The 27,775-nt window shown below is 36.7% G+C and overlaps 4 protein-coding genes and 1 long non-coding RNA gene across 8 annotated transcripts in view; 1 reads left to right on the top strand and 4 right to left on the bottom strand.

Annotated features, from left to right (window-relative positions):
- Window positions 1–966: 966 nt before the first annotated feature.
- On the bottom strand, window positions 967–2,466 carry LOC127985348 (uncharacterized). Of its 3 annotated transcripts, none has more exons than XR_008160642.1 (6): window positions 2,351–2,466; window positions 1,880–2,204; window positions 1,733–1,802; window positions 1,606–1,657; window positions 1,450–1,529; window positions 967–1,367 (listed from the first exon to the last, which is right to left on the bottom strand). It is a non-coding gene; the product is annotated as an uncharacterized LOC127985348 (long non-coding RNA). The 3 variants fall into 3 exon arrangements; XR_008160640.1 differs by having other exon boundaries at window positions 969–1,367; window positions 1,880–1,973; window positions 2,351–2,448; XR_008160641.1 differs by lacking the exons at window positions 1,880–2,204; window positions 2,351–2,466 and having other exon boundaries at window positions 974–1,367; window positions 1,733–1,846.
- A 312-nt stretch (window positions 2,467–2,778) lies between these two features.
- Window positions 2,779–4,987, top strand: LOC127985347 (60S ribosomal protein L23a). Its single transcript, XM_052587327.1, has 5 exons — window positions 2,779–2,912; window positions 3,607–3,787; window positions 4,064–4,240; window positions 4,574–4,643; window positions 4,927–4,987. The coding sequence occupies exons 1-5, from the start codon at window positions 2,888–2,890 to the stop codon at window positions 4,939–4,941; spliced, it is 468 nt and encodes a 155-aa protein (XP_052443287.1). The 5' UTR covers window positions 2,779–2,887; the 3' UTR covers window positions 4,942–4,987.
- Window positions 4,988–5,134: 147 nt separating this feature from the next.
- LOC127985344 (TLC domain-containing protein 1-like) lies at window positions 5,135–13,915 on the bottom strand. Its single transcript, XM_052587323.1, has 4 exons — window positions 10,596–13,915; window positions 9,714–9,796; window positions 9,213–9,295; window positions 5,135–7,767 (listed from the first exon to the last, which is right to left on the bottom strand). The coding sequence occupies exons 1-4, from the start codon at window positions 10,799–10,801 to the stop codon at window positions 7,384–7,386; spliced, it is 756 nt and encodes a 251-aa protein (XP_052443283.1). The 5' UTR covers window positions 10,802–13,915; the 3' UTR covers window positions 5,135–7,383.
- A 119-nt stretch (window positions 13,916–14,034) lies between these two features.
- LOC127985342 (magnesium transporter NIPA2) lies at window positions 14,035–19,302 on the bottom strand. The gene is made up of 6 exons (XM_052587322.1): window positions 18,916–19,302; window positions 16,933–17,196; window positions 16,574–16,630; window positions 16,400–16,490; window positions 15,136–15,296; window positions 14,035–15,054 (listed from the first exon to the last, which is right to left on the bottom strand). The coding sequence occupies exons 1-6, from the start codon at window positions 18,953–18,955 to the stop codon at window positions 14,453–14,455; spliced, it is 1,215 nt and encodes a 404-aa protein (XP_052443282.1). The 5' UTR covers window positions 18,956–19,302; the 3' UTR covers window positions 14,035–14,452.
- A 4,606-nt stretch (window positions 19,303–23,908) lies between these two features.
- Window positions 23,909–27,775, bottom strand: part of LOC127986539 (glutamate receptor 1-like) — a 57,688-nt gene continuing 53,821 nt past the window's right edge. For both annotated transcript variants that reach the window (XM_052588815.1, XM_052588816.1), the window contains exon 16: window positions 23,909–27,216. In XM_052588815.1, the coding sequence (XP_052444775.1) occupies window positions 27,058–27,216 (159 nt within the window). In that variant the 3' untranslated portion in view covers window positions 23,909–27,057. The remainder of the gene's footprint in view (window positions 27,217–27,775) is intronic.

Genomic DNA, 27,775 nt, shown 5'->3' with positions numbered 1-27,775 from the left:
GCAATATAATTATTGCCACTCTTATAGTGGGATCTTGAACTGCTCATTTTAGCTTAGCAATTTTTGCATGAATGGTACTTCTCCATTTACATCTTAACAATCCTTCCGTTTAGCTCACAGTGGGAATCAGAGCCTGTGGTCATAAGTGCTGCCATATGTATCATATTAGCCAGAGAAACTCATGATGCAATGAAAAACAAGCCCCATATTTACAAAAGATCTACTCCGAACCGCCAGGAGGGTATTGAATGTGACCTCTTAAGGGTTCTGCACATAAACTGCTGTTTGCTAAGACATAAATGTGTCTCAAATGTGAAGACAGGACTCATTACTGTCAAATTACAGGGATTTGCATCGCTTTATGTAATCGACTTGAAATGCCAGTAAGTAATGACACCAAGTATTTATAGACAGATTTAACCTTCTTTGTTACTGCTTGGGACATAAATTCACATATTTTTGGATAAAATGTCACTCACTTGATCCTGGTAATTTGATGGTCCATGAAAAACTCAATTGCAGTGTGTCCACATAATAAGGCATTGTCATTTTGCATGTTACTTTACAAATTGAATATTGCTACCGATATGCTTCCATATAATAAACAAGTAATACAATGTTGATAAAGAAAAACGCTTTCCAATTCAAATCTAGGTAAACACATAGAACTATATCATGGATTTATTAATACACTTTTAATTATGATTCTCATCTCACTGGCCAAGTCCTCTGTTTGTGTTCTATTTTTCATCCGCTCAAATATGTGTGTCAGGGCATTATGGGACATCATCCCAAAGTCTGGATTCTGAACATTCCTATTGCTATTTGAAATTATAATTATTAGGATAAATTATAATTTATTCCTGTGATGCCAAAACTGAATTTTCAGTCGTCGGTGTCACATGATTCTTCTCTGTGCTGATACGGTGCTCTACTAATAATGGTTCCTAATATGTTGGTAAAAACTGTAATTTATTGTCTGGATTCTTTGAAAAATAGAAAAAAAAACATTTATTCTGAATAGAAACATTTTGTAACACATAAAGATATTTACTGTCACTTTTGATCAATTTAATTCATGCTTGCTGAATAAAATAATTAATATAATGAATCATGATAACTCACAATAATACTGTTCTTACTGAATTTTCTTATGTGACTAAAGTATTTATGAAAACATCCAGATTTTATTTCTGACATCAGCTTAGACACACAAAATAGCTTGATTGCAATCAAAACAGCTGCTGTCTAAAGTCTTTTAGACATGTTTCTCTCCCTGACAGTGCAGACACGGCCCAATACTCTGCTCTGATCTCCTCAAAGAGTCGAATGGCACTCGTGCTCCATTTGGGCCAACTGATCGGGTGCTATGGGAGAGAAAGATTCAGCTAGACTGGGGATTGTCAGGATTTTTTAATTCTTTGAAGAGATCAACTGAAATTAACTCACACTAAGATCCTTCTTGGTTCCCACGAGGAAGAGGAGAACGCTAGAAGGGTCATTGTCTCTCATGGCATCCTTAAGCCACTCTGAATAAACAGAGACGGACTTGATTTGTGATTATTCAAACTGTGTTTGAAACCAAACAAGTGGTACGTACTGTACCTTGCATGATCCAAAGAGTTATAATTGCTCAGGTCAAACACAACAATGACGGCTGGAAGACAAAAGATAACATTGGTTTTACACAATCCCACAGCAAGGGTATGCTTAATGTAGTCTGTTTTATTACCTTGAGCTCCCTTGAGCTGTAGTATGTGGATGCAACACATCTGAATCTTTCCTGACCTGCTGTGTCCCACCTGCAGAGAGAGACAGAGATCTGTGATCGAAGGATGCAGCCATATGAATGACTGGTAAAGTAATACACGAAACTCACAACTGCAAACTGAAGGGCACCCTGAAATCTCTCCATCTCTAAATCCACTCCAATAGTCACCTTTCATGTCCTGTCAAATGTGTCTTTGCAGAATCTCGAGGACAGAAATATTAATACATCATTCAACCTTTTTATTCACAGGTATAGTTGGGATGTTATGTTAAAATGTATGTTTTATGTAAAGCACAATTAGATCTGAAGTGAGGATAAATTAAAAGAGAGAAAAAGAGTAACTTTCACTGTTTTCTGTCCTTGACATGCCTCTTTAACAGCATCCCTCATAAAGTACTGAATAATAGCCCAATAGAAATGTGTTAGGTAAGACCTTAAAAAATGACAAGAAAAATAAAAAAGTAAGATTTTTTACATAATAATCTTGTCCAGTCGATGAATGAGTTTTGAGCAACAAAACAGCTTGGGAGTGGACAAAACGAATAACTAATTAAAATGTAAAAAGAATAAAAGTTTTACCAAAGGAAGTTCACAGATGATCCTGTCTCCTTTCACAGGGGGTAGAGAGCTGATTTTGTGAGAGCTTTAACAAGACCACGCCAATACAGCTGCAAATACCCAATCATTCTGTCCGCTGATTAATAAAAATGTAAGAGAGAAAAAAATAATAAAAACAATGATGAACATACATAAAATTAAAAACACTAAGTAACATTGACATTAATGGAAAATTATTTTTTATTTTGAAAGAAATTAAATACAATTTATCTTAAAAGGAAGACGTCTTTTTTACATTCTACAAGGAGCCTGTTTTAGACTTGACAGTAACTTTATTTAGTCGACACATTTTTTGAAGTTATCGTATGATAGTTACTTTTCCCTCTCACCGCGTGACTGTGCTCAACACAAACTCCGGTCTCAAGCTTTAATGTCTTAATGTCTTAAGTGAACTACACAACCCAGAATGCCTAGTGGTGTTCTCGCGATGACTGCGTGAATTAACGTGAACCCCTGCGATATACTGAAGGAAACCCCTCTGATTCTTCCTTTCCCAACATGGCCCCGAAGGCGAAGAAGGAAGGTGCGTCAGGTTTATAGATTTTATGTTATAAAAATAAGGTTTATTGTGATTAAAAACCGCTACATTTTCACTTAATTGTAGTAGATGTATGTATGTTTCTCTCTAAGTGTTTAATTATGCGTCTGGAGTGAAATAACATTGTTTATAATGCAAGAAGTGCCGGATTGAGAAGTCCTTCGTCACAACCGCGGCTAGCAAGCTAATATAATTGAGCTGCATCCCCTCAGTCTCATTATATCAGACTCTCCCAAGTTTTAAATCCTTTAGCCAGTTCTTATAAACTGGTTGTTTACGTTCTATGTGGATTGTACAGAGTAAAATATAAGTAAATGACAACTCGATAGCTTCTCTTCGTTAGCTAGTCACACACACGTGGCTACCCATATTCATCTATTTCTCATTCATTACAAGTCAGATTAGAGAATAAAATGGTCTGTAAATAAGCCCCTTAAAGCAACGTTGTTTTTATATTTGTGAACATTTGTGCGTTTAATAGCTGCTGTCTGAATGTAAACACGTTAATATCGAAGTACAAATGACGTAAAAAGTATCTTATTGTGAAAGTCTCTTATTTTATCATAACGCAATTGAATGCTTATAAGGGACATGAAAACGGACAACTTTATATTAATTCATTGTATGTCTCATAGTCTGATTTTGGTTTAATATTGTATGGTCATAATTTTGTCAACAGCTGTACCGGCCAAGACTGAGGCCAAGTCCAAGGCCCTTAAAGCCAAGAAGGCTGTGCTGAAGGGTGTCCACAGCCAGAGGAAGAAGAAGATCAGGACCACCCCGACCTTCCACCGGCCCAAGACCCTGCGTCTGAGGAGGCAGCCCAAGTACCCCAGGAAGAGCGCTCCACGCAGAAACAAGTGAGACTCTTTAATGCATTATTAACTCTAAAATCTAGTGTGCATTGCTTAAACTTAAGTTGCATTATGGTCTACAAATGTCCGGTAGTCTTGAAAGCAGACATTTTGAAGTATGAAATGATCTGATTAAGTTTTTTTTATTTATTTTTTTTTACACTGATGCATCCCCATTTCACCATTGACATATGGTTGAGGCTAAATAACATAAATATAATTATAGTTTTTACGGAACATGCCTGAATTTCAAATCAATATCTCTCTCTCTGGCTCTGTCAGGCTGGACCATTATGCCATCATCAAGTTCCCTCTGACCACGGAGTCAGCCATGAAGAAGATTGAGGACAACAACACTCTGGTCTTCATCGTTGACGTCAAGGCTAACAAGCATCAGATTAAACACGCCGTCAAGAAACTGTACGACATCGATGTGGCCAAAGTCAACACACTGATCAGGTAGAACTTGGTTTATTCAACACTTAAATGATTATATTATGAATATTTAAAACAATCTACATCAAAATGCTTCAGAACAATCTAGATGCATACAAGTAGTATTACAAACAAATAGTAATAGTTTTTAATTGAAGTTCTTGCAGCTTGTCTTAGTTTATAAACAAGCAGTTGTCGATTGCAATAGAAATATCTAAGAAACCTTCAAATATGGATTAACAATAAAAAGACTAATTATTCTCAAATGCAGTGTTCTCAAAGGAACCACTTATACAGAGGAAAAGCATGGTCAGATTTATGATGCTTTCTGAATACTTTATTTATTGCTCCCTGCAGGCCTGATGGTGAAAAGAAGGCATACGTTCGTCTCGCACCAGATTACGATGCCTTGGATGTTGCAAACAAGGTAAATTAGTGAATGTACATCAGGGACCTTGAGTTTAGCTCCAACCCTAATCAAACACACCTGAGTATGTTCATATTTGTATAAACAATAGATTTATTGATTGATTTATAGATTGTCAGATTCATGAAGCTAGATTGGAGGCTGAGGGAATTTTCAACCTCTGCAAATGTAAACTATGCTTCTGCCTGAATTGTGCATTCAAAAGAACCAGAGATTTGTAATTTCTTTTTTGTAAATCATTTGTGCTTTGACCTGTGCTGATTGTCTTCTCTTTTTCTTACAGATCGGCATCATCTGAAGTGCTCTTGGTCAGATGTACAGAAGAATAAATGTTTGTAAAAACAGTTTTTGTTCTTGTGGCTTTATTTGTTTACATTTCTAGAAATTAAAATAAGGTTTGAGAATATGAGTTTGGTTAAGCGTAGTTTTTTTTTCACACCCAAAAGTGTTCAAGTTGTACGGACACTAAAAGTAAACCAGAGCAAAGCAAATTAATATTAAAATTTTAATCACAGCAGATGTGTATTATTCAGTATTTCTGAATAATTGTAATTAAACAAATTGTTACATTTTTTACAGGTGAAATGAAAACTGAAAATCTCAAACTGAAACATGTTAAATAAAATGCATTATTAATGTGAGCCAAAGCTAAGCTTGCTCAATTTTGTTATACCAGGCTCTGTATGAATACCATAATAAATATAACAAATATATATTATAGGTTAGACTTAAAGCAGTTCATTCTCCACAAAGGGATTCTCAGTCTGAAAAAGGTAGAAGACTCCCTATAACAAAGTCTTATTGGACATGGCATTATCCTGTAAATAGTCATAAAAGGCCAGGAAATAATTAATATTCTCGTTTAATAAAGCAGTATTAACCTTTTCACATGTTAAACTTTTATTAAAAATAAAAAAAAGCTAATGTACATCCTTTCAGTGAACTAAATCTTGTACCACTGGTTTCAGGGAATTAATGAAGTGTTGCAGTACTGAGGTAGATGTGTTGCTGAAGCAGCATCACGTCTAACACATTAAGACAAGTAATTGAATTGTCTTTGAAGGTTGCATATCTGTTGATGAGGCTGAAATAGAAATGTATGAGGCCGATGTAGTTTCTGTATTTGGATGCAAAGCTTGATTTAATTTCTTAATAGTATAATCTGACACACTTTATGTGTAGTCACTATTTTTTGGGAAAATGTTTCATATAATAAGTCATTGACATGGTTTTACATCACAAAAGGTGTCATTTCCTAGATGTCAATTTACTACACTGCTTCCTATATGGGTTCAACATCACCCCTGCTTAGTATAGTTTAGTGATCCTCAAATCTGGCTCGCGAGATCCAGTTTCCTGCAGAGTTTAGTTCCGACTCCAATTAAACACACCTGCCTGTGATTTTCTAATGATCCTGAAGACAATGATTAGCAAACCCATGCGTGTTTGATTAGGGTTAGAGCTAAACTTCGCAGGAAAGTGGATCTCGCGAGCCAGATTTGAGGATCACTGGTATAGTTAAATGTTGTTTTCCATTATTAATGACTGAAAAATTATTGATATACAGGTAAAAGCAAATTTCACTAGTTACATATTTCAAATGTTTTTTTTGTGAAAAAATATCTGCCAATGGTGATATGAACTAATCCCACTGGCAAAATTGTTTTCTGTTTTTACTTTGATTAAATTAGATTTGTTTTTCTTTATTTTTTGAGAAAAACAGATTTAACAATATTAAAAGGAATAGTTAACGGAAAAATGCAAATTAGCTCAAATCTACTTAGGATATCCAAGATATAAATGAGTTTGTACTGTCAACGAAACAGATTTGGAGAGAATTGTGATTGTAGTAAATTCATCAAGTCAATTTTTTAATTTCAACTTGATGCTTCTGGCTTCAATGCAAATCCTCTATCATTGCTTTCTCCGGTCAACAAGTCATTTTGTGTGAATCAGGAGCGAAATATGCACAGATCAACAATTGTGAAAACAATCCAAAACTGTTCTAAACAAATTTGTCAGTGGATTTTGATGTGAGAGGACAATGAGAATGTCTTTTTATTTGGAGGAAGCATTATTATGGATAGAGGGCTTGTATTTTGGGCAGAAGGAACAGTTTAAAATGCCTTGATGGATGTTTCTTACAAACGCAGCCTTTTTGCTTCACAAGACATTAATTAATAGATTGGAGTCGTATGGATTACTGGCAGAATATTCTGATGTTTTTATCAGCTGAAAACTCTTATTCTGCTGTCTGTTGGCACCCATTCACTGAAGAGGATTCATGAATGAAAGGTAATGCTACATTTCTCCAAATATGTTCCAATGAAGGAACAAATGTATCTACATCCTGGATAACCAAAAGGTGAGTAAATCTTTGTACATTTTCATTTTAAAGTAAGGTCATGTTTTTGCTTAAGTAAATGTTTCTTAATGTAAAAATGTCTTGATATTTGAACTGGAACATAGACACTTCCCATGAAAATCACTTATTGCAGTGTAAAACCCATCTGTGCTAACAGATCCTTAAATGACTGGCTTAACCCTTGTAAAAAATTTTGGAAGAGTTGAAGATTTATTCTAATAAGTGAAAACTTTTTAAAATGTCTCTGATTCACATCAGACTCTCTCAGGTGAGGTTTGCTCATTCTGTACAGGCATTTTCTAGATAAACGTTGTGTTAACAGTCACTTGAATGCAGTCTTTGGTTTAGGACCGAGTGACATCAGCCTCTGATGGTTTAGTCCTCAGCAAATTTACGAGCACTACTGCGAGAACGCCCCTTGCTGAAGAAGTCGGTTCGGAGGAGGCGGTAGAAATAGATGAGAATCATGATGTTCATGAGCATCATGGTTATCAGGAAGTAGAGGGCATGATCCAACGTCGAGTAGTGGTGTATGAGGTACCAGGTGAGGTAAAACTGTGCTCCGAGCCGGAAGGTCACGTAGGTCACCACATTGAGCAGTTTGTTGACGGTGTAGATGAAAGAGTTCTGGGCCACCTTAGCCAGTTTGAGCAATAAACGAGTGTGTAGGAACACACTGTTCACCTCCACAAACAAAGCCACCACTGCGCCTGCCACATACTGATGAGTGAACACAGCATACAGGAAACACCAGATCACCTACAGGAAAACAGAACAGAGATTTGGAGAGCCAGGGATAGTTTACACAAACAATGAATGTTCTGTCATTAATTACTCATCCTCATGTTGTTCCAAACCCATAAGACTTTTGTTCATCTTCAGAACACAAATTAAGATATTTTTGATGAAATCCGAGAGCTTTCTGACCCTCCATAGACAGCAACAACATTGTTCTGAAAGCCCTCCGATTTCATCAAAAATATCTTTATTTGTGTTCTGAAGATGAACAAAGGTCTTCCAGGTTTGGAATGACATGAATGTGAGTAATTGATGACAGAATTTTAATTTTTGGTTGAACTATCCCTTGAAAACAACTACTAGTTATTGCTATACATCACAGTGTGTTTGATTACTTAAAAAATTCATTCTTTTAACTGTGAGGATGTAGTTAGTAACACTGTAAATCTTGCAATGTTTTATATATATTCATTGGGGAAAAAAAGCATATTTATAATAGTAAACTTTCTTATCTGGGGATGAAATTACATAAAGCTTTTTAGTGTTTCTAATATATGAAAGTATAAGAGAGTGACATATAATTCAATAACTTTCTTCTGACCAACATAATCCATCTCTCAACAATTTATTCCCTCTCTTGTAAAAGTCATCGAAGTGCTATCATGGTTTTTTTTTTTTTCTTTGGCTATTGGAGCAAATGGTGGAAACTATTCTTATAGTTTCTGTTTACCACTATAAAAGGTTACCAATCTATGATGACTTTCACTTCTGAGAACCCTGGAAATGTGAAAAGGGTATTTTCATTTAAAAGTGATTTTGGATATCTGTTTTTATAAGAGATGCACCGAAATGAAAAATCTGGGCCGAAAGTGAAAATAAACATTTAAAAGTGTATTTTGGATGTTTTTGTCTAAAACATGACATGAAAAGTCAAATAACCCAAAAATTTCCCAGTGAATGACAAATCATTGTTTCTGTCTGTAACCAATAGAAAACATTACCGTCTACAGCCGCGAGAGGGCGCTCTATGTCTTCAGTGTAGACTACAGGAGCACTGAGCAGCATAGAGCACCCTCTCGCGGCTGTAGACGGTAATGTTTCTATTGGTTCATTTCTCTTGGTTCATATCTCTCCGTTCATGTCAAATTAATTTTGATAAATAAGTCGCACCTGACTATAAGTCGCAGGACCAGCCAAACAATGAAAAAATTGCGACTTATAGTCCGGAAAATACGGTAACGTGCAGTCAATCACTGTAGCAGTGCAAACACCTCACTTCAGGACTACGCTTGAGCCCCGTCTAATAAATCAATAACTTTATTGCTTGAGAACTTTGTCCTGAATCTCAAGTTTTTAATGGAGAACAAGATTGACATTATCCAGTTCTGACTAATAGATTTTTTTATGGCTTCACCTAACCTTTTAAAACATTTTTCATAACCTTTTGTGATAAACTATTGACTTACCATAACATGGTGAAGTAAAAACTCCCAAGATGCTTTGGCATACCCACTAAAGATAATGTCAGCAGCATCCTGAATGAAGTATCCTGTTGAAGGAGATAATGCGGAAATTTTTTAACAAGACAAAAAAAATTGTATAATACATATATATTGTACATACATATACATCTACTCTCAAATGCACAGTCACTTTCTTATCTTGTGGATTCAAGCTGACATTCCTAATGCTGTTAAAGTATGCAAGTGCTTCTCATCTACATGAATAATATGTTTGCAAATGTAAAAGCAAGGTATGGTAGCTTATTTAAAACAACTCCAGCTTTAACTATTCAAAGTCTGAGAGAAACACAACTTTAAAAGATGTGAATTCTTTTCTACAACATCATTCCAAAGACCTGAGTCACAAACAGCTCAAACTCTTATCAGGAGACCAGGGTTTCACAGAGGCGGGACGGGCTCCTACACAGCCACAAGACACGAGTTGCATCATTTTGTACTACTGACCAGATGAGACGACGACTAGCATGTATGCTGATGGGGTGTAGGTGGAGTGGATTTCATGCACCATCACAGGATGCTGTATGACGCTGTCGGGACATAGATTCATGCAGACTGTTGATCATATTATCCAGATCATCAAAATAATACTGCGCTTACTTAATACTGACAAAACACAGTGGAAAAGTCCACTGATTATCAACAAAAAAACACCCACAATGGTGAAACTCTTGCTTGGTTTGAGGTCTGAAGTGATTTATAATATGTCAATTACAATGGGGTCGTTTCTTTTTAGTTAGTTGCACTCTCATTCTCTCATTCATTCCCGTCTAGCATGTTTTTCCAGTTTCTAAACTGAGAGATCTGTAACTGAAGTTTAAGTGCTGTTCATGAACATTTAGTAACGTGCGTTTATTGGTAGACACTACAAACTATAGCAACGTCTAACTTTAAACACAAGCTGTCAAGATATAAACTTAACTCTAATATACTTTGACTCTATGTGTACTCAAGATATCTTATTCAAGATTTTGGTTTGTAAAAATAGTTAAACCCTTAAAATATAACGTAACACATTTGTCACATTTACAAGACGAAATCCTAAAGAAAACAATTGTTAAAAATGGTTTATGAAATTCTAAATTGTATGAAATATTCAAATTTGTGAAGAATACACCATGTAAAATTCTAAAGCTTTATTTTTAAGCATAAATCATAAATTCATGCTTACAAAAAAATAAGTTAAAGTTAATTAAAATTGTAATTTACAAATTAATTCAAATTATGTTCAAATGATGCAATAATATGTTAAAATATTGATCAATATTTATATGTATTGAATATATATTATATTTATATTATGAGAATGAATGCAAAACAACAACTGACCAGGCGACGGCCCATATGCCAGTCAGCAGTGAGTGGACGAGTGAGACTGAGAGGTTTCTCCATTTCCACGTCCTCCAGGGGTCCGCTTTCACCGTCCCGGGTCTGGGCACAGTCTGCAGGAACCTGTGAAGGATCCTGAAGATTACAGAACAGCACAAGACATACAGGGCCGGAAGCTTCTGGACTACATTCAGCCATGTGTCCATCCTCCAGACTCTTTATTCTGCGTCTCTCCTCTTCTCAGACAGCGAGTCCTTGTTGTTTCCTTGCAGATCTAAAGTTTCTGTGCCCTTTCCGAAAGCATCCACATGAATTGCCTTCAAATTCTTGAACCAGTCCCTGCTTTTCTTGTTCTCCTTGTAATTGGTGACCGTCTTCCTTACACCAGTACTCTTAGAATGTATTCTCCACCTTCTCGTCTCTTCCTCCACGTGCTGGTGCCTGTCATAGGTGTGGTATCTGTCACAGTACCTGTTAGCTGAACACCGATTGGCTGACGATGAATGGATCTGTGGGAGTGTTATAACAAGGAATGATGACTGAATCTTTCACTTCAACTTTTTTTGTCCATCTCCCTCCCTGTATTCCACGATCCAGCAAAACGCACCATGCATGTAGTGATAGAGTCGCATCAGCTGTGTGTGTGTGTGTGTGTGTGTGGGTGAGTGGAGAGCACAACAGAACAATAGAGGCCATTTAACCTCACAGTCATACTGTTGTCCCTAATAAATGAAATGGCCAGTGTCCTGCAGCTGGATCAAATGACTTCACTCACACTGTCACAGCAGAGAGGAATGACTTACAGAAAACTGGTTGTTGTGTTTGATCAGTTTTCAGATGGGATATGGGACAACTTGATCCATAACAAAAATCATGTTTGCTGGCCATGCAATTTCATTTAACATTTCACTCAACGTATAGAGTGGCCCCTAAAAGGATTTTTTAGTTGCACATGAATGTATTGGATATATTTAGATATAAAATACCAAACCATGTGGCATCTACAAACAAATGATGCTAAATCAAAAGAAACAAATAAAGTTTTCTGGTGTTGCAATGATTTATGACACCTTATGGCTTCCCACTAAAGTTTGAAAACCATAAAGCGTCACAATAATTTAACAACAACAAATATGCCAATATCATATATCATGATTTAAAATTATGGGTCAAACATTTCTTTAATGTTTTTGAGAAGTATCTAAAAATACAGTAAAAACAGCAATATTGTGAAATAATAATACAATTTAAAATAACTTTTTTTCTGTTTAAATATATCATTTCAAATGTACTTTTTTTCCTGTGATATCAAAGCTGAATTTTCAGCAGCACATTATGAAGTCATTCTAATATTTTAGTTTAATATAGAATTATATTAAATGGCATTCATATTTAAAGTTTTACTTAATATTAAATATTTTTGAAATTACACACAGTTGTTTCAAGTGTTTAAATGTAATTGTGAATTGATTAAAAAAAAGTTGTGAATGTGTTCTAAACATTTAGGATTTAAGTCCATTTGAATTACAGCTCTTTAAAACACACCTATGCAAAACTCTGAGGAATATTTGTAATGGATTGTTTAGGCAGTTTTGAGAGCTGTATGGCTGGAGTGGTGTGTGGTGTGTGGAGTGTGACATCTGCTGGTGCAATTGAAAAAGACCATTTTGAACTATGGGCTTCTGTTCTTGCAATGAACTATGGGAGATTTCAGGTAGGAAATCTGAATAAATATTAGAGCATAAAAAAAATCCTGCATAGATTACTTTGGAACTTTATATATGACACTTTGGATAAACTTTAAATTCTATCACGCTACTGTAGGCTACTTTTATTCATATGACTCGGTTTTCTCAATCAAATGGTATTGTAATATTAAATACAAACATTGTACACTGATCACTGTGTGGAGAGGTCTTAATAATAATAATAATAAATTAATAAAATGTAAAAATCACTGGGCTAAAGACTTTGATCTTTTCTGATGAACACAAATGTCACGAAAGAAACTGTCACACAGGTTACAAGTTCTATTGACAGAGTCATTTGACCCAGTGCTCTTCTGGTCAGTGGTTTAAAAGGTAAATACAGTCTTGTCTGTCGTGATGTTTGGAGCTATCCGGTTTACAGGAACACTTCTCTGGCCACACAGACTCAAATAGCCCTCCATTCAAAGATTGCTTGTTTTCCAAATCTGTGGAAAGTCTTTCACTGAATGTGATGGGCCTACTGCTTTACGGTAGAAGTGAAAAGCATTACCAAATATTAAAAAAACATAAACCCACACAAAAGGACTGTAGCTGAACTTTCTGTGGAATCCTGACAGCACAGATTCAAATCTAATCATGAATCTAGTTTGGTCAATAAGCATTATGTATAAATCAGCAAATCTGGTAAATTTAGGCATCACAGTCTCTTTATGGATTGCAGCTTCCTAATGCCTGCAAAAAAAAAAAGCCTGTTTAGGTGATCTGTTCACAAGTGGTCAGGCAAGACACCTTCCATTTACTTACATGTGTTTCATATGTACAGTATGAGCAAAAGCAAAAGTATTAGGCCAGTAGTATTTTCACCTGCAATTGTTTTGGAGTCTGACAGCAGCCATTGCTCCACACTTAGATCTGATCTCGTCATCATCAGTCTGTCTGGAACAACATGAAGAAACAGAACAAACTGAGACAGACTCAATCCAGAAGAACTGTGGAAATGTCTCCAAAACGCTTCAAGAAACCTGCCTGCAAAGCTATGTGAAAAACAATGTTCAAGTGCACCTAAAAGCTTTTTTAACGCAGTGTGGTCACACCAAATGTTGGTTTAATTTAGTTAAGTTAATAGAAATTAATTAATCAAATCTACTTATGGCATTATTTTTGAAGGCATCGTCACTTTACAGCATTTTTACACAAGTGCCTAAAACTTTGCACAGTACTTTGCAGGTTTCTTGAAGCGTTTTGGAGACATTGCCACAGTTCTTCAGGATTGAGTCTGTCTCAGTTTGTTCTGTTTCTTCATGTTATTCCAGACAAACTTATGATGACGAGATCAGATCTCTGTGTGGAGCACTGGCTGATATTTCCTACTGACACACTACAGCAAAACATACAAATAAATGCCTTTTTTTGTTTTCTTTGTGAAAATACTAGTGGCCTAGTAGACTTTCGCACAGTACTCTATTTAATATGACCACTTGTCTTCTGATTTACCAGAAAAATGTGACAGTACACAGCTTACACAAATGAACAGGCTATAATATAATATAATATAATATAATATAATATAATATAATATAATATAATATAATATAATATAATATAATATAATATAATTCATGTACTATAAACATTATATATTCTCATAAATTGGGGTGGGGGACACAGAGGGTGGGATGTCTGTAAATCATCTGATAGTATTTTCTAGACAAACAACACTACATTTCCTGTGAAATATGAAACCTATAATCTTTATTTTCCATTCAAAATGTATGTAAATATTTTAGATTCACTGGTCTGTTTCAAGGTCACAAACCCAGTTCCATCCATGAGAATAATTATTATTATTTTTGTATATGACATGCTTCATTGGCAGTTCTCTGTAGCAAAATTTGAAGTTACGCTGCGTTACGTTTTGTTTAATGCAGTGTCAGTCTATAAACATTTTCCGAGGTTGCTAAAAGTTCATTCAAATCTTGATAAACAGCTAAATAATATAAAAAATAAAAAAGAATATCTGCGTCATCACGGTACTCAGCAGCAGCCAATCCAAATCACTGCATGATAGTACCACAGCCTTCAGCAGTGAAATCAACAATTAACATTAAGATTGATTCATCTAAACTGTATATCAGATCTGATCCAATCTCAGCTGATGACGAAGATTCTGGGCCCGTCCTCTCTCATAGGCGGCAGGATCTCTATGTTCTCTATCAGGATGTGCTTGTCCTCCCTCTTCAACGGTCTTTCTGGCTGACAAAGGTTGCTTCTTAGATCTTCAAAACACACGTTCAAGTCTTTGAAGAGGTTTAACATGCTCACCCCGATCACAATAACCAAGAAGCCCCCGATGGTGCCCACCACATCCACTCCTGACATGGCTCCCCATTCTTTAAAGAGGATCACGGAGGTGCTCAGGACTACAGTGGTGAAGAAGACGTAGTAGATGGGGTACACCAAGAGCGTATTGAAGGTATCCAGCGACTTATTCAGATAGTTGACCTGGATGACAATGGATCCAATTAGGGTCAGCAAAAGAATCCAAGTGAGAGGGTGACCGACCACGGAAAGGTCAGAGAACATGGTGCGGATCGCAATGCCGAGCCCCTTGACCGAGGACACGGTGAACGATCCGAGCAGTGAGCAGATGCTGATGTAGACTAATATATTGGTTTGACCAAAGCGAGGAGAGACGTAGAAGATCAGGACCAAACAAGTGATCAGCAGGATGCTGGCAAACACCAGAAAACCTTCAGGAGAAGCAGAAAAAGCTGTTGGTATCCATTACAACATGTTTTCAGTTCTAGACCTGATGTTATCTAAACACTAACCAGGATCCAGCAGTTTTTCTGTCATTTCTGTAAGCGTTGTCACCTCTTCCTCTTCAGGTGCATGTATAACCATTATAGTGCTTCCGAGTATGCTGAGCATGCAGCCAATTTTTCCAAGCAGATTCATTGTTTCTCCAAACAAGTGGGAGGACAGAACTGCACTGAAGAGAGTAAATAAACATTAACATTAGTACCTTTCCATTTAGTTCTAATAGAAATTCAATAAAAAAAAAAAAACACACAAAATGCCAAAAACAGAATCAATGCATTCGTACTGAGAAACGGACATTCAAGGGATTCATCTGTGGTCTCATGACTTCAGCAGATAAAGGTGGAGATCAGTGCGGGAGATATTCTTGGTACATGTTTATAATAATCATATCATGATGAATTGAATGCCTCTTATTGTAAAGGTTTTCCCATTATATACAATGCATCTATACACTGTATCGAATTTACATATTAATATGTTGTTGGGGCAACATGCAGTGAAAAAATAAGTCTAATAATGGGAGTAATAATTGCCAAGATTTTCATAATAACATCTAATATTTCATAGGAATATTGAAATATAATTTATTTCCCTATTCATTTGTTGCGTCTCCCAAAATGCACAATAAAGTCTTAGTTAATGTCAGCCATGTTTAAAGAACAAGGAGTGGTCATGGTGAAACTTCCAAACATTTGCTGTCTCTGGAAAGCCATGCATGTGCTCTGTACACCCTTACGAAAGGAAAATATATTTACCAATATATTTCTTAAAATATATTGTGATATATTGTAATATATTATTTTCCCTTTTTATTTTCTAATATTTAATATATTTTAATACATTTAATAATATATTGATGATACATATATTATATAATATATTGCAAAATACACAAATGATTTCCGCTTTTAATATATTGCAATATATTGGAATAATATAAATATATATAAGAATATATGCCTAATATATTACATGATATTTTCCAATATATTGCAATATATTTTTGTTTCATATGGGCAGCACATCCAGACTTAAAACTGTGGCATGTAGAGAAATTCATTAAAATATAATAACCAATACTAAGGACTCAGGGTCTCAGGAGGCTATAGCTTGGATAAAAATGTGCTTTATTTGCGTAAAATGAATTGCAATTCAGGATGTTTTACATTACAGTCATAACTATTTCAAAATATACTAGTCCTCTCACTCACAGACGTGTAAAGTTTACACAGCATTGTGTGGAGCGAGGGTAAATAAGGGAGGTGCCTTTACCTGATAAGAACACTGAGAGCTCCTAAAGGGGTCACCACTGTGGCTGGAGCAAACATGTACGCCGTGAAATTTGCCACTTCACCACCACCCACTGTGAAAAACAACATGATATAATCCAAGTCTGTCAAAGGCATCAAAGAAAGAAGACTGACAGATGCTTTGCATTGACCTTACTTGTCAAAAGGCCTCCCCACCACAGCCAGTCCTTCAGGTACCCATGACCTCCCTCAGCTAAACAGACAAGCATTTTCACATATTCAGTTTGTTAAAGAACACAAAACAGAGCCGGCTGCTGCTGATTCTGTCATTATTAGCTAAGCACAAACAAAGAAGGAACCGGTTTCAAGTTTCAACCAATTTCACACTTCAGTCAAGTCAGATAATTATCATTAAATCTAAATACCCTCATACACAAAACCAGTCAGTCACTCAACAATCTGAAATAGAAACATCTAATAAGGGTTATTTCATCAGAATTTGATGGCACTTGTGAAGCCTCTGTATTATGTAAATACTGATGTAAATGACCTGACCTGCTCTCGTCTCCCCAGTACTGGCCAAACGCAGCAACGCCTTCTTCTTCAGGATAATGCTTCCTCCTATAAGAAAAGCTGAGAGCACGGCCAGCGTCAAGCCTGTCCAGAAATTGTAGTTGCTCCATTTGTCGATGGTGAGAGCTGCTGCGTTGACTGTAGAGTTTTTATTGAGGTTGTCTACACTAAAAGACGTGTTTCCAAAACCCGTGTCAAACACACAAACAGAGGCAGATGTGGGACAGAAGATCCTTATTACTGAACCTTATCACAGGAACAAAGAGGAACAACATGTTACAACAATAGGTTACATTACCACAGTATTTGTTTGGAGTAAAATACCTAACAAAATTGTTCAAAACAAATAATGGCGCTCAAAAAATTGCTTATTCAAATGAATTATTTTGTTATAAGAAACATTTAAAAAAAACAGTTGAAACAGCTAAATCAACATTGCTAAAACCGCAGCATTTCATCACAGTATGGCAAGAAAGGGCAAAGAACTCTTCACTGCCATTTTGTTACTTTTTATTCAACATTTTAATATATATATATATATATATATATATATATATATATATATATATATATATATATTATATAAATTATATTATATAAATTATTACAGAATTTTGGTTTGAAATTTGTAAGTTTAAAAAAAGAACTGACAACAGCTGCACAACTTAATATAGACCTATACAACTAATTTTAATTTTAATAAATCATAATTCATGGCCACCATCTTATTTCTAAATCACATACATTTATAAATCACCTTTTAAAGATAGTTTACATACATTCATGGTCAAAAGTTTTGGCAGTGACATACATTTTGTGTTTTGCAAAGTTTGCTGCTTCAGCTGTTGTGGTGTTCATTCACTTTGTTTCTAGATTATTGGCCGAAACTTTGACATCAGCCTGGTGTCAAGAAGGGCAGCAAAGAAGCAACTTCTGTCCAAGAAAAATGTCAAGGACAGACTGAAATTCTGCATGAAGCACAAGGATTGGACAGCAGAAGTTATTTTCTCTGAAGCTCCCTTCCGACTGTTTGGGACACCTTTTGGTTGTTCAGAGAAGAAAAGGTGAACGCTACCATGAGTCATGTGATGTGCCAACAGTGAAGTATCCTGACACCATCCATGTGCAGGGTTGCATCCTGCAAGAGCAACTTCTTCCAAGGATCCATAAGCAGTTTGGTGATGATCAGTGCATTTTCCATCATGATGGAGCTCCATGTGACAAAGCAAAAGTGATTAAAGAAGTGGCTCAAAGATCATTACATTGAAATTTGGGATTTGTGGCCAGGCAACTCCCCGGATCTCAATACCATGGAGAACCTGTGGTCAGTCTTCAGAAGGCAAGTGGACAAGCAGAAGCCCACAAATTGGAAAGAATGGATCACCATCAGTCAGGATTTGGCCCAGAAGCTAATATCCAGCATGCCAGAGCAAATTGCAGAGGTTATGAGGAACAAGGGTGAACACTGTAAATATTGACTTTTTTTTTTTTTTGCCAATAAAAGCCTTTAAAACTTATGATATACTTTTTTTATATATACCATATAAACATGTGGAAAAATAATCTACAAATACTGAAGCAAACTTTGCAAAACACAAAATGTATGTCCCTGCCAAAACTTTTGGATATGACTGTAGTTTATATATATATAGGGAACAATGGAACCAAAGGTACAGGCATAAACAATTATCTGTCATTAACTGAGAGGCTGACATCATACAAAAAGTACTGTTTGTCCTTTAAACAAAGATGTTATCATGTCAATAAACATGATGTCATTCATATCGTTTCCAAAAAACATAATGATGAGTCGAAACTAATAACTAGCTACTATAACATGCAACTATTACAAATAACCAACCAAAAGCAGTTTTCATATTACATTCACTCAAACACATAATAAAATCATATTGCAAGTTAAGTTATGGTAGTCTTTGAAGAAAACGACAACAAAAAAACTCTTACCATTGATACATGAATCGGATGGCAGGTGTATGTCATTCATTGTGTCACCTACTGTTATTTACACGACGGGTTAAAACTTATCGAGATGAAGCCATTTAAAAACAGAACATTTTGTATCTGAGTAAACTACGAGGTAAACCTATTTCGTTCGGACTTCGCCTCGGTTCATTTGAATATGCCAGAATACGCGTTCTGCGTCGGTACCAACCCCGCGCGTAACTTCACAGCAGCACTAAAGAAGCACAGTGGAGGAAAACACGACACCTGAGATGCGCCACGGCCCACGAGCAAAGCAGGTACACTGTCACGCCCAAACAGCGGGCATGCGTAATAACGAGCCAGCAGTTACCAACTGCACTTCACAGTAACGGCCTTCCTGGTAATACCATGAGCAGAACTCAAACACACGGTAAACTTCCTATTTAAACATGACCTTCATATTGATTGATGGGGGAGGACGTGTGTACTGTCACGAGCTGCCTTTAAAACTACATTTTACAACATTAACTTGTAGGATAGCTAAATGATACATATAAAATTGAGAGTTAGACATATAAGCCTACATATAGAATAGGATTATTATATCCAATAAAATAGCCTAGCTGTTATTTGCTTGCTTGTATTGTAGCCTAATCTCAGAACAGCAGGTACCTGATACTGCTATATGGTGTGCACACAAGTTTCTCCAGAGAGCCGGAGAACCAGTTTGGCTTATAACGGGTTTGAGCAGAGACAAAGAAGAAAGACATGCTTATATTGGCTGTCAAGTGTTCTTTACATATTAAAAGAGACAGTTTAGCAGCCTTACTATATTTTGATCACTGGATGGGCTTAAGTTCATTAAACTTTAATCTCCCTCAGTGTTATTCGATATGTTGTTGTTTAGCAAGTTCTGCATTCCATTTGGAGAAGGATCATAATGTGCTTTGATACTCTTATGAGAAGGATGAACTTTGAGACATGAGTTGTTGTATGTGCAAATCAATTTGAACATTCTTTGTCACGTTAACATTTTAATAACGTGACCTGTTCGAACTAGATTGGTGAGCAGTTATTCCGTTGCGTTGGGTGTGCAAAAACCAGTTTTTAAATAGAGCACCTGGGCCGTTGCAGACGCCTGGAGACTGGTAAGCTAGGGCAAGTGTGCTTACATAAACCTCCCTTGACACTGGCTGCATAAGCACAAACTCCACTAAACTGCATAAGGTGATTATTGAGGGTGCAATTGTAGGGTTAAATGTTACGAATCTTGCAGTCATAAAAAGTTGCCATGTTGCAAAATGCAAATATATACACGAAACATTTGAAGAATACCTGGCAGACTAGGTATACCACTGTTCTACTAACGTGTTTGACAAAACATCCCAGGCATTTTGACAAAAACCTTTATTTTGTGTTCAAAATTATAGAACAGTACCCAATGTAACACAAAAGAAGATTACAACTACACTTTTGGAGGGTTACAGCTGTCAGAAATTAGTAGTGTAGAGGATCTTGCTTTGAATGACTTAAGCACATCTGCAGCTACAGGACATCAACAGTTTCTCACACTGTGAGAAAACAACGTTCTTAGCTTCAAGGAACGGCTCTACCCATTTTGCAGTGTGACGGGAGAATTGCATTTGCATTGCAATTATAGGCTGATGGGAGATGCTTGCAGGGAAGCTGTACCGCATGCTGAAGAAGGAGGTTCTGATAAACATTTGTTTTCACCCTGCCATTTTGGTATAAGAATCCCAACTCCTGCTGCAGAAAACATCCCTCAAACCCTGACACTTCCTCCATATTTCACTGATTTGAATGAATAAGTGACATTGTAAACCGATACCTGCAATATTCGAGAAATCTTCGATTTAGAATGACTTGCTTCTCTTGCAGTGGCTGAAAGAGTCATCCCTTTGGCCTTCTTTGCACTAAAAATCTTTTTATCTGCACTGTTTGTTCACTTCACTGGTTTGCACTCTATCTGCCATATGCCTTTCGCTGCTTTATTTAACATTATTTACATTTTTATTATATGTCTTGTTTACTGTATAGTTGTTTCTTATATTTTATATTTGATCTAGATTTTTAGGCTCTACTGTTAGTGTTATCTGTATGCACCAAGGGTTTGAGGGTAACGCAATTTCCATTCTCTGTATGTATGTACTGTACATGTGGAAGAATTGACAATAAAGGAGACTTGACTTGACAAACTTCTTTCGCAGGGTTTTAGTCAGCCCACCATCTTACAGTCTCAGTGAAATTAGGAGGAAGTCTGCCAGCTTTATAGGGTTTGCCATATAATTAAGGAAATTGACACCAGGTGCCAGATTAACACCAATAACTGGGAGGTATCTCAAATTTTGATCAGTGTTCATTTTCAAATATCATATTTACGTTTTTATACTGTGCTTCTGAATACAATTAATTTATGAAATATCCTTAAAAGGACTTTAATAGGACTAAGCAGTGACCTTGAAATTTTGGAAATTATAGGTTGTTTTCTTCTAACATTGGTCTCTAATGTATATATATAAAACACTTTTTATAAATATATATTGGTCTGATTTCACCGGATCTCTCTCTCTGTGAAAAATGTTTCAAATATTAAGTTATATAAATCTGGGAGGCATCAAACAAAAGGAAATATCCACTAGCAAAATGCAACACATACGCCAAAAAGCAGACGAAATATTACAGGATAATTGTATAAACGGCCAGCTGATGTCGCTGCAGGCTAATAAACACAAAACACAGCTTCAACCCTGCTATTCAATTGCAGTCGAAGAGAAAATCATCTGAAGTGGTGATAAAGTTGGCTTCTTGTCGAGAAATTTCCTTTAAACTATCCATTTTAAAGGTCACACAAGGTGGAATAGGACTTTTGTTTTGCTCTGCCAGTCCATCTAAACAAAATCTCCAATGTGATTGTATGGATAAGCTGGAAGACATTATAAATTCATTAGAATCCAGACAGGGGCTAAAAAGGGTTAAATAAACAATGTTTTTAGAGTTAACAGGTCAATTCAGTTTCATTCTTCTATTAAATCAATAGGCCTACTCCAAATTATGGATGCTTGAGCTTATAAACCTGTCGTTTTACTTCTCCTTTTCTTCAACAAACAACGAAACCGTGATATAAAGTTACCAGTGTTGTCTCAGCATACCTTTCCCATCCTGCCCATGCAAATGTCAGATTAGCCAATTGAAAGAGAGATGAGAATGGAAAACATTTCAATCATCGCAATGCACTGCTTTAATTTGTCTGTGCATGCTCCATTTTCAAGATGGCTTTTTGTTCAGTGTGTGCCTTGCACTAATTACCATGATCATTCAAAACAGAGCGCTACTCTTGGTTGCTGCCTCCCACACAAGCTCTGAAAAACAATTCATACAGCCACACAGAGAGCTGATGTTGTTCCCCGGCACAGCTCCTCTTTCATAGAACAGATAGGTAGAGAACATCATTTCAATAACAGAACAGGACTGGATGAGGTTATTATTAGTAGGTCAGATGGCCGTGTCAATCAGCACGAATTAACATCAATAATGACAAGGGCACTAGCCAGATTATGGTCATTAAAATTGTCATAGATATCAGACTTCAGCGTGCATGTCATCCATTGAAAGTCTGATGTCTGCAGGTGACTTTATTATTCATGTATAAACCCTCTCTTGCCTTTGGGCTTGTGAATAGCATGCATCTTTTGCGTTAAATGTTATAATTAAGTCTTTTCTCTCGCAATGCAATGCGTCCAGAGTGAATCTTAGTAAACATACTGGACACTTTGATATTAGTATTCATGTTTTTATTTCCACTTAGCTCCCAATAAAGAATTTCGGAGGCAATCTGCTTGTTTGAATATGAAAGAAGGAGAAGTCAATGATGTGAAAAACAGCTTACGGAGAGAAGTTGGTAACACTGAGGCTCTTTCCCAAGTTAAGGCATGGGAAGTGCTAGGGTTGGCATAGCAACTGTTTTAGGATAACTGAATTTTTTTTTTTTTTTTTTTTTTTAAGGTCTTAGGGAGGTTTCAGTCAGATCTGACTTTGGTGTTGTGTCCTTTGATACAGGCATTTAAAATGGCTTTTATAACATGAAATGTTGCTATAGCTTTTACACTCATTAGGCTACATGCATTTCAGATAAAATTATTATTAATAATAACTGAATTTTCGTTGGCACCAATAGCCTCATGTACCATTGCTATGAGTTTCCTAAGTTCGAATCCCGGCTCTAGGACCTTTCCAGATGCCATCCCATCTTTTGACAAATGTAAGAATATTGGTAACAATTGCTGGTAGCCATTGTATTTTTTTTTCCACATTATGGGAGTCAATGGCTACCAGCAACTGTTCGGTTACCAGTATTCTTCAAATTCAAAATATTTTCTTTTGTGTTCAGCAGAAGAGAGAAATTCATACATCTTGTAAAGGGTGTGTAGGTGATAACAGAATTTTCATTTTTTGGATGAACTACCCCTTTAACGACATCAAACAGGACTGCAATTAAAGCTGGCTCTGTAGGCACCTCAATATAACCCTAAATACAAAACTTCTCAGCTTCAGCTCTCAGAGATGAATGTATACCTGTAGTCACACAGTTAGCGGAGTTCAGATAGTGCTGAATTTCTGAACACTTTGCAAATGCACGAAAGCCTCTGGCACTTTCTATGTCTTAAGTATGAGCTATTCTGCTGGAAGTGAGTGAGTGAAAGGCCAGGCCTATGGGGAAACAGAAGGAAGAGAACAAATGTGGCATTTATCGAGATCAATACAGCACTCTGAAAGCCAACAGTGCTCAAACAAGATGTTCTGTATCAGTGCAGCTCAGTCGTGGACATGAATTCATCTGATGAGAAGTAACAGAAGAGGTAGATCACGTGAATCTAGATCTGGCATCATTCATTCTTAAAACAAATGCAAATGTTAACTAGTTAAGAACAGAGAGCGACAAAGAGAATAGACACGTATGTCAAAAAGCAGAAATTTTGATAGGAAACAAAAAGCGTTCAGTAAGAAAAAGTTTATTTCTGAATTTCCTTGTCAACACGCTGATTTCTTTGCTGTTACATCTTGCTGCTGTTTTTAAAAGGTATTTTGTGAAGTGACTGTGAAAAAGAGGAGGGCTGAAGTATAGGGCTGTCAAGGTAATAAGATCTTTTACTGATTAAATCAAATAAGCAATAATAAAATGAACACAATGCTGAAAAACAGTAACAGAAAACTTCCTCAGGCAGATTGACGAGTGCTCATGTTCGATCATATGAATAATAATAAAAGAAAAAGACATATACTGACTTAATGACAATATATAAATCACATTGTGTAAAGTCTATTTAAAGCTATCATGCCACAATAATGTTGTTATTTTAAATGATTAATTAATAAATTCATTTTAAATATATTTTCTTTCTTTCTCAGGAAACATGGATATACAGTATGTGAATATCGTGACTCATTCGATTAAAATGTTTAATCGATAAACAGCCCTATTTGAGACCAGTAGTGCAAAACCAACCAAAGAAACACCCAAATACAGAATTTCACTTTAAATACAAGACCAGAAGTCATTCAAAATATAATAAACGAAACGAATAACCCATCGAATGGAAAACAAAGGCCACAGAGCACTGTTTTGCCAGCACAAATGTTCCATGTCATGTTATGGTCGATTCTCTCTATTTTGTACAAATGGAATTGGCAATAAAAAGGACAGACAGTGTATAACCACTGAAGGTCCAATGGCAAAGTATTGAGGAAGGATACAAAGAGAGAAAAGCTCCCGACAGAGCCTCAGTGGTGAGAGAAAGTTCTCCTGAATGGCTGAATGAAGATCTTGTGCTTAGAGTATTGACATTCAGTTTCACCTCTCTACTCGTTTATAGTTTCTGATGATCAGTCTATTACAGTTCATCTCTTCCATTGCCATCTACCACCTTGCTTGAATCAGCGCGTCCAGTCTGGTAGAGAAGCACAAGGCCAGATATGGCACCTCGAAACTCAGGATTCGAGATTCAATAGGCTTGGATATCATCATTTGTTACTGACATCATTTGTTGCCTGTCTATGTATCCAGAAGCGGGTTCATTTTATTACAGCATAAAACAACGACTGAAGCAAACAAGCCATCGCCACCGAGCTTTGTTCCTCTCAAATGGACTGTTAGAGTCAGGCTATTAAATCGCCCTATTAATCTCACAGCATGAACAATTTATGTTGTTGTCCGTGTGTCAGCGATTAGGCAGATTTCCATAAAATACTTTTCATGGAATTGGTGTTTACATGACAATATTTCAACTGTTATTACAATGGCAATATTACAAACATAAGTTTTAGGGCTTCTAAGTCGACGGTCTCCTGCGTGCTCATGCTGCCCTTAAATTTGTTGATACTGTCGCATCTGTGTACACGGGACTCATTAACGGCTGAGTGTGGGAATGATGTACTATACATATCATCAGCTACTTCAACAGAAAAATGTCGTAAGCCAAGAAAGGAAGACAGAATGGAAGTGGCAAAACAGTAACACAAAACGTGGAGCTGCATAGCCTATACCCCCTTTAACTCTCAGACTATATCGAGCAGCATGGACGAGAAAGCAGTGATCGATCTGAAGTGTTCGTAAGTGAAGGGTGAGACTATAAGCTACAGCAGTAACAATGACAGGACTGGTAATCAGCCTCTCCGAACCTATGGAAGAACTCACCTTCCCTGGAGAGGCTTGCCAATCAAACTGGTTCGAAAGGAAGACATTTGTAGACCGTGCAATGAAGGGGACACACTGATGTAGCACACTCACTAGCTTTCATTGGACGACAACAAACAAACATTTAATTTCTTTCATAACTGTTTCTTAAAGGTGAAGTGCATATCTTTTGCAATGGTAAAAGGAGAGTTGATCCAAAAATGTCAATTCTGTCATTATTTTCCTCACCCTCATGTCGTTCCAAACCTTTATTTTTTTTTCTCTTTTGTGGAACAAAGAAGACATTTTTAATTGTTTTGTCCGTAAAATGACAGTCAAGGAAAATGAAAACATTGGGGGGGGGGGGGGGGGGGGATATACATTCCACAAAAAAGTCAGATTTGGAACAACATGTGAGATAGAAAATGAAGCAGAATTTTAAATTTTGGGTGAACTATCCCTTTAAAATACTTTATCCTTTCCCAGATTAATACTCAACGTCTGTATAGTAAGCACTTTTTAGTGCACATCCTAAACTTTGATTTTAGTACATGACTATTTGTTTGTCCAACCAGTGTCAGACAGAAGTCATTATTTTTGCCAGTATGACTCAGAAATTTCACACTTCCCTTCAAAGGAACAGTTTACCCAAAAAGGAAAATTTGCTTAAAAATATATACTCACCCTTAGGTTATTCAACATGTAGATGTGTTTGTTTCTTCATAGGAACAGAACTGAAGAAATGTAGCATTATATCACTTGCCCAATAATGGAGTGAATGGGTGCCATCAGAATGAGAATTTGTTTATTACAAACACAGACATTAAATGATGGACTGGAGTCATGTGGATTACTTGTGAACTCTAATTCTGACGGCACCCATCCACTGCAGAGGATTCAATGGCGAGCGAGTGATGCAATGGAAAGATTTCTCAGAATTTGTTTCCATGAAGAATATTATTCATCCACAACACAAGTTAGAGAGCAAATATTTATTTTTGGGTGAACTATTCCTATTTGATAAATACTGATGTAACTATGGTTGAAGAATACTTTGGGAATAAATGTTCAAACAGAGATGTGTGTCAAAGATATATCATAAGGCAGATGAAAAGAACAAAATGAGCGCAACTGGAAACAGCAGTTCAATTGTCAGTCATTTATGAGATAGAGGGAAATTTCTCAGTTTTGTCAAAAATGATGCTTCATTCAAAAACACCTCACGCATGGTCTCCTTATTGCACCGGAGAAGTTCCAAAAAAAAAAAAGACAAAAAAGACACATCTTAATATTAGAAAAGTGATTTTCCTCCCTCCTGATCTAATTTGATTTGGAGAGCAGTGTTTTCCATGAATCCATCTGGCAGTACTTCAGTGGCAGGTGAGTGGTACGCTGCTGTGTCTCTCATGTCCTCTCCCACTCTTTCCATCGGTCTCCTGATGTCCCCTGATCTCGGAGAGGCTGATGGCTGTTTACATCCCAGTGGTGCTGAGGCCCATGGCGGCCGCCTGGCCCATACACGGCAGAGTTTGTGCCGATTTGGGGAAATCATGGGCCATCACACGTCCGTTCTCACCTCCGCTGCCCATCCTAGTCAGTGTGGAGCTGAGCATGGCCGCATCAATGATTTGCTAGGAGAAAAGAAACACAAAGAATCTGCTCAGACAGCTGTGCACACTGCACAGGCATTGCAACATAAACGGCAAAACAAGAAGCCAGCTAACTGTTTACGCCAGTTCTGACCCCAATTACGTAAAAACACAATTCATTTGATCTGAGGATTTGCTCCAGCCAGTGCAGGCAATGATTCATGATAAAAAATGGTGAAAAATAATAGCCATCAAGTGCCGCAATGATGAGTCCAGTGCCACACTAATTCGGAGCCACTCTCTTATGTAGCAATTTTACATAATGAAATCCTGTAGGCTTGAAACTGGAGCTAATGATGTGGATGTTGGCTTGTACATCCTTGACGAATAAATGATTTAAATCCAGCACACTTCAGTGGATTGCTTGGGATTATGTTGCCCGGGTTGATGCAGACTAATTGGCCTGCAAGCAACAACGATTTGTTGCTGTGATATTCTAAATGTGGCTGTTCTGTGATTGTAATGTCTTAACACTTGAAGAATGAAGAGAGAAGAGTGGCATGTCGCTGAAGAAGATGGTGTGACACAAAATGCATGGTAA

The sequence above is a fragment of the Carassius gibelio genome, chromosome B21, assembly GCF_023724105.1.
Source record: "Carassius gibelio isolate Cgi1373 ecotype wild population from Czech Republic chromosome B21, carGib1.2-hapl.c, whole genome shotgun sequence".
Lineage (NCBI taxonomy): Eukaryota > Metazoa > Chordata > Actinopteri > Cypriniformes > Cyprinidae > Carassius > Carassius gibelio.
The sequence above is the reverse complement of the archived record's forward strand: the minus strand, read 5'-3'. Positions and strand labels throughout refer to the sequence as shown.

Bases quoted from the DNA above. Each gene is read 5' to 3' on its own strand.
- LOC127985347 (XM_052587327.1), top strand. From the start codon at position 2,888: ATGGCCCCGAAGGCGAAGAAGGAAG. The intron at 2,913-3,606 runs GTGCGTCAGGTT...TTTTGTCAACAG, and splicing joins CCCGAAGGCGAAGAAGGAAG to CTGTACCGGCCAAGACTGAG. The intron at 3,788-4,063 runs GTGAGACTCTTT...TGGCTCTGTCAG, and splicing joins AGCGCTCCACGCAGAAACAA to GCTGGACCATTATGCCATCA.
- LOC127985344 (XM_052587323.1), bottom strand. From the start codon at position 10,801: ATGGACACATGGCTGAATGTAGTCCAGAAGCTTCCGGCCCTGTATGTC. The intron at 9,797-10,595 runs GTCAGTTGTTGT...ATGTCCCGACAG, and splicing joins GGCATATGGGCCGTCGCCTG to CGTCATACAGCATCCTGTGA. The intron at 7,768-9,212 runs GTAAGTCAATAG...GTTTTCCTGTAG, and splicing joins TTTTACTTCACCATGTTATG to GTGATCTGGTGTTTCCTGTA.
- LOC127985342 (XM_052587322.1), bottom strand. From the start codon at position 18,955: ATGAATGACATACACCTGCCATCCGATTCATGTATCAATG. The intron at 17,197-18,915 runs GTAAGAGTTTTT...TCCTGTGATAAG, and splicing joins ATCCGATTCATGTATCAATG to GTTCAGTAATAAGGATCTTC. The intron at 16,631-16,932 runs GTCAGGTCATTT...TTGTCTGTTTAG, and splicing joins TACTGGGGAGACGAGAGCAG to CTGAGGGAGGTCATGGGTAC.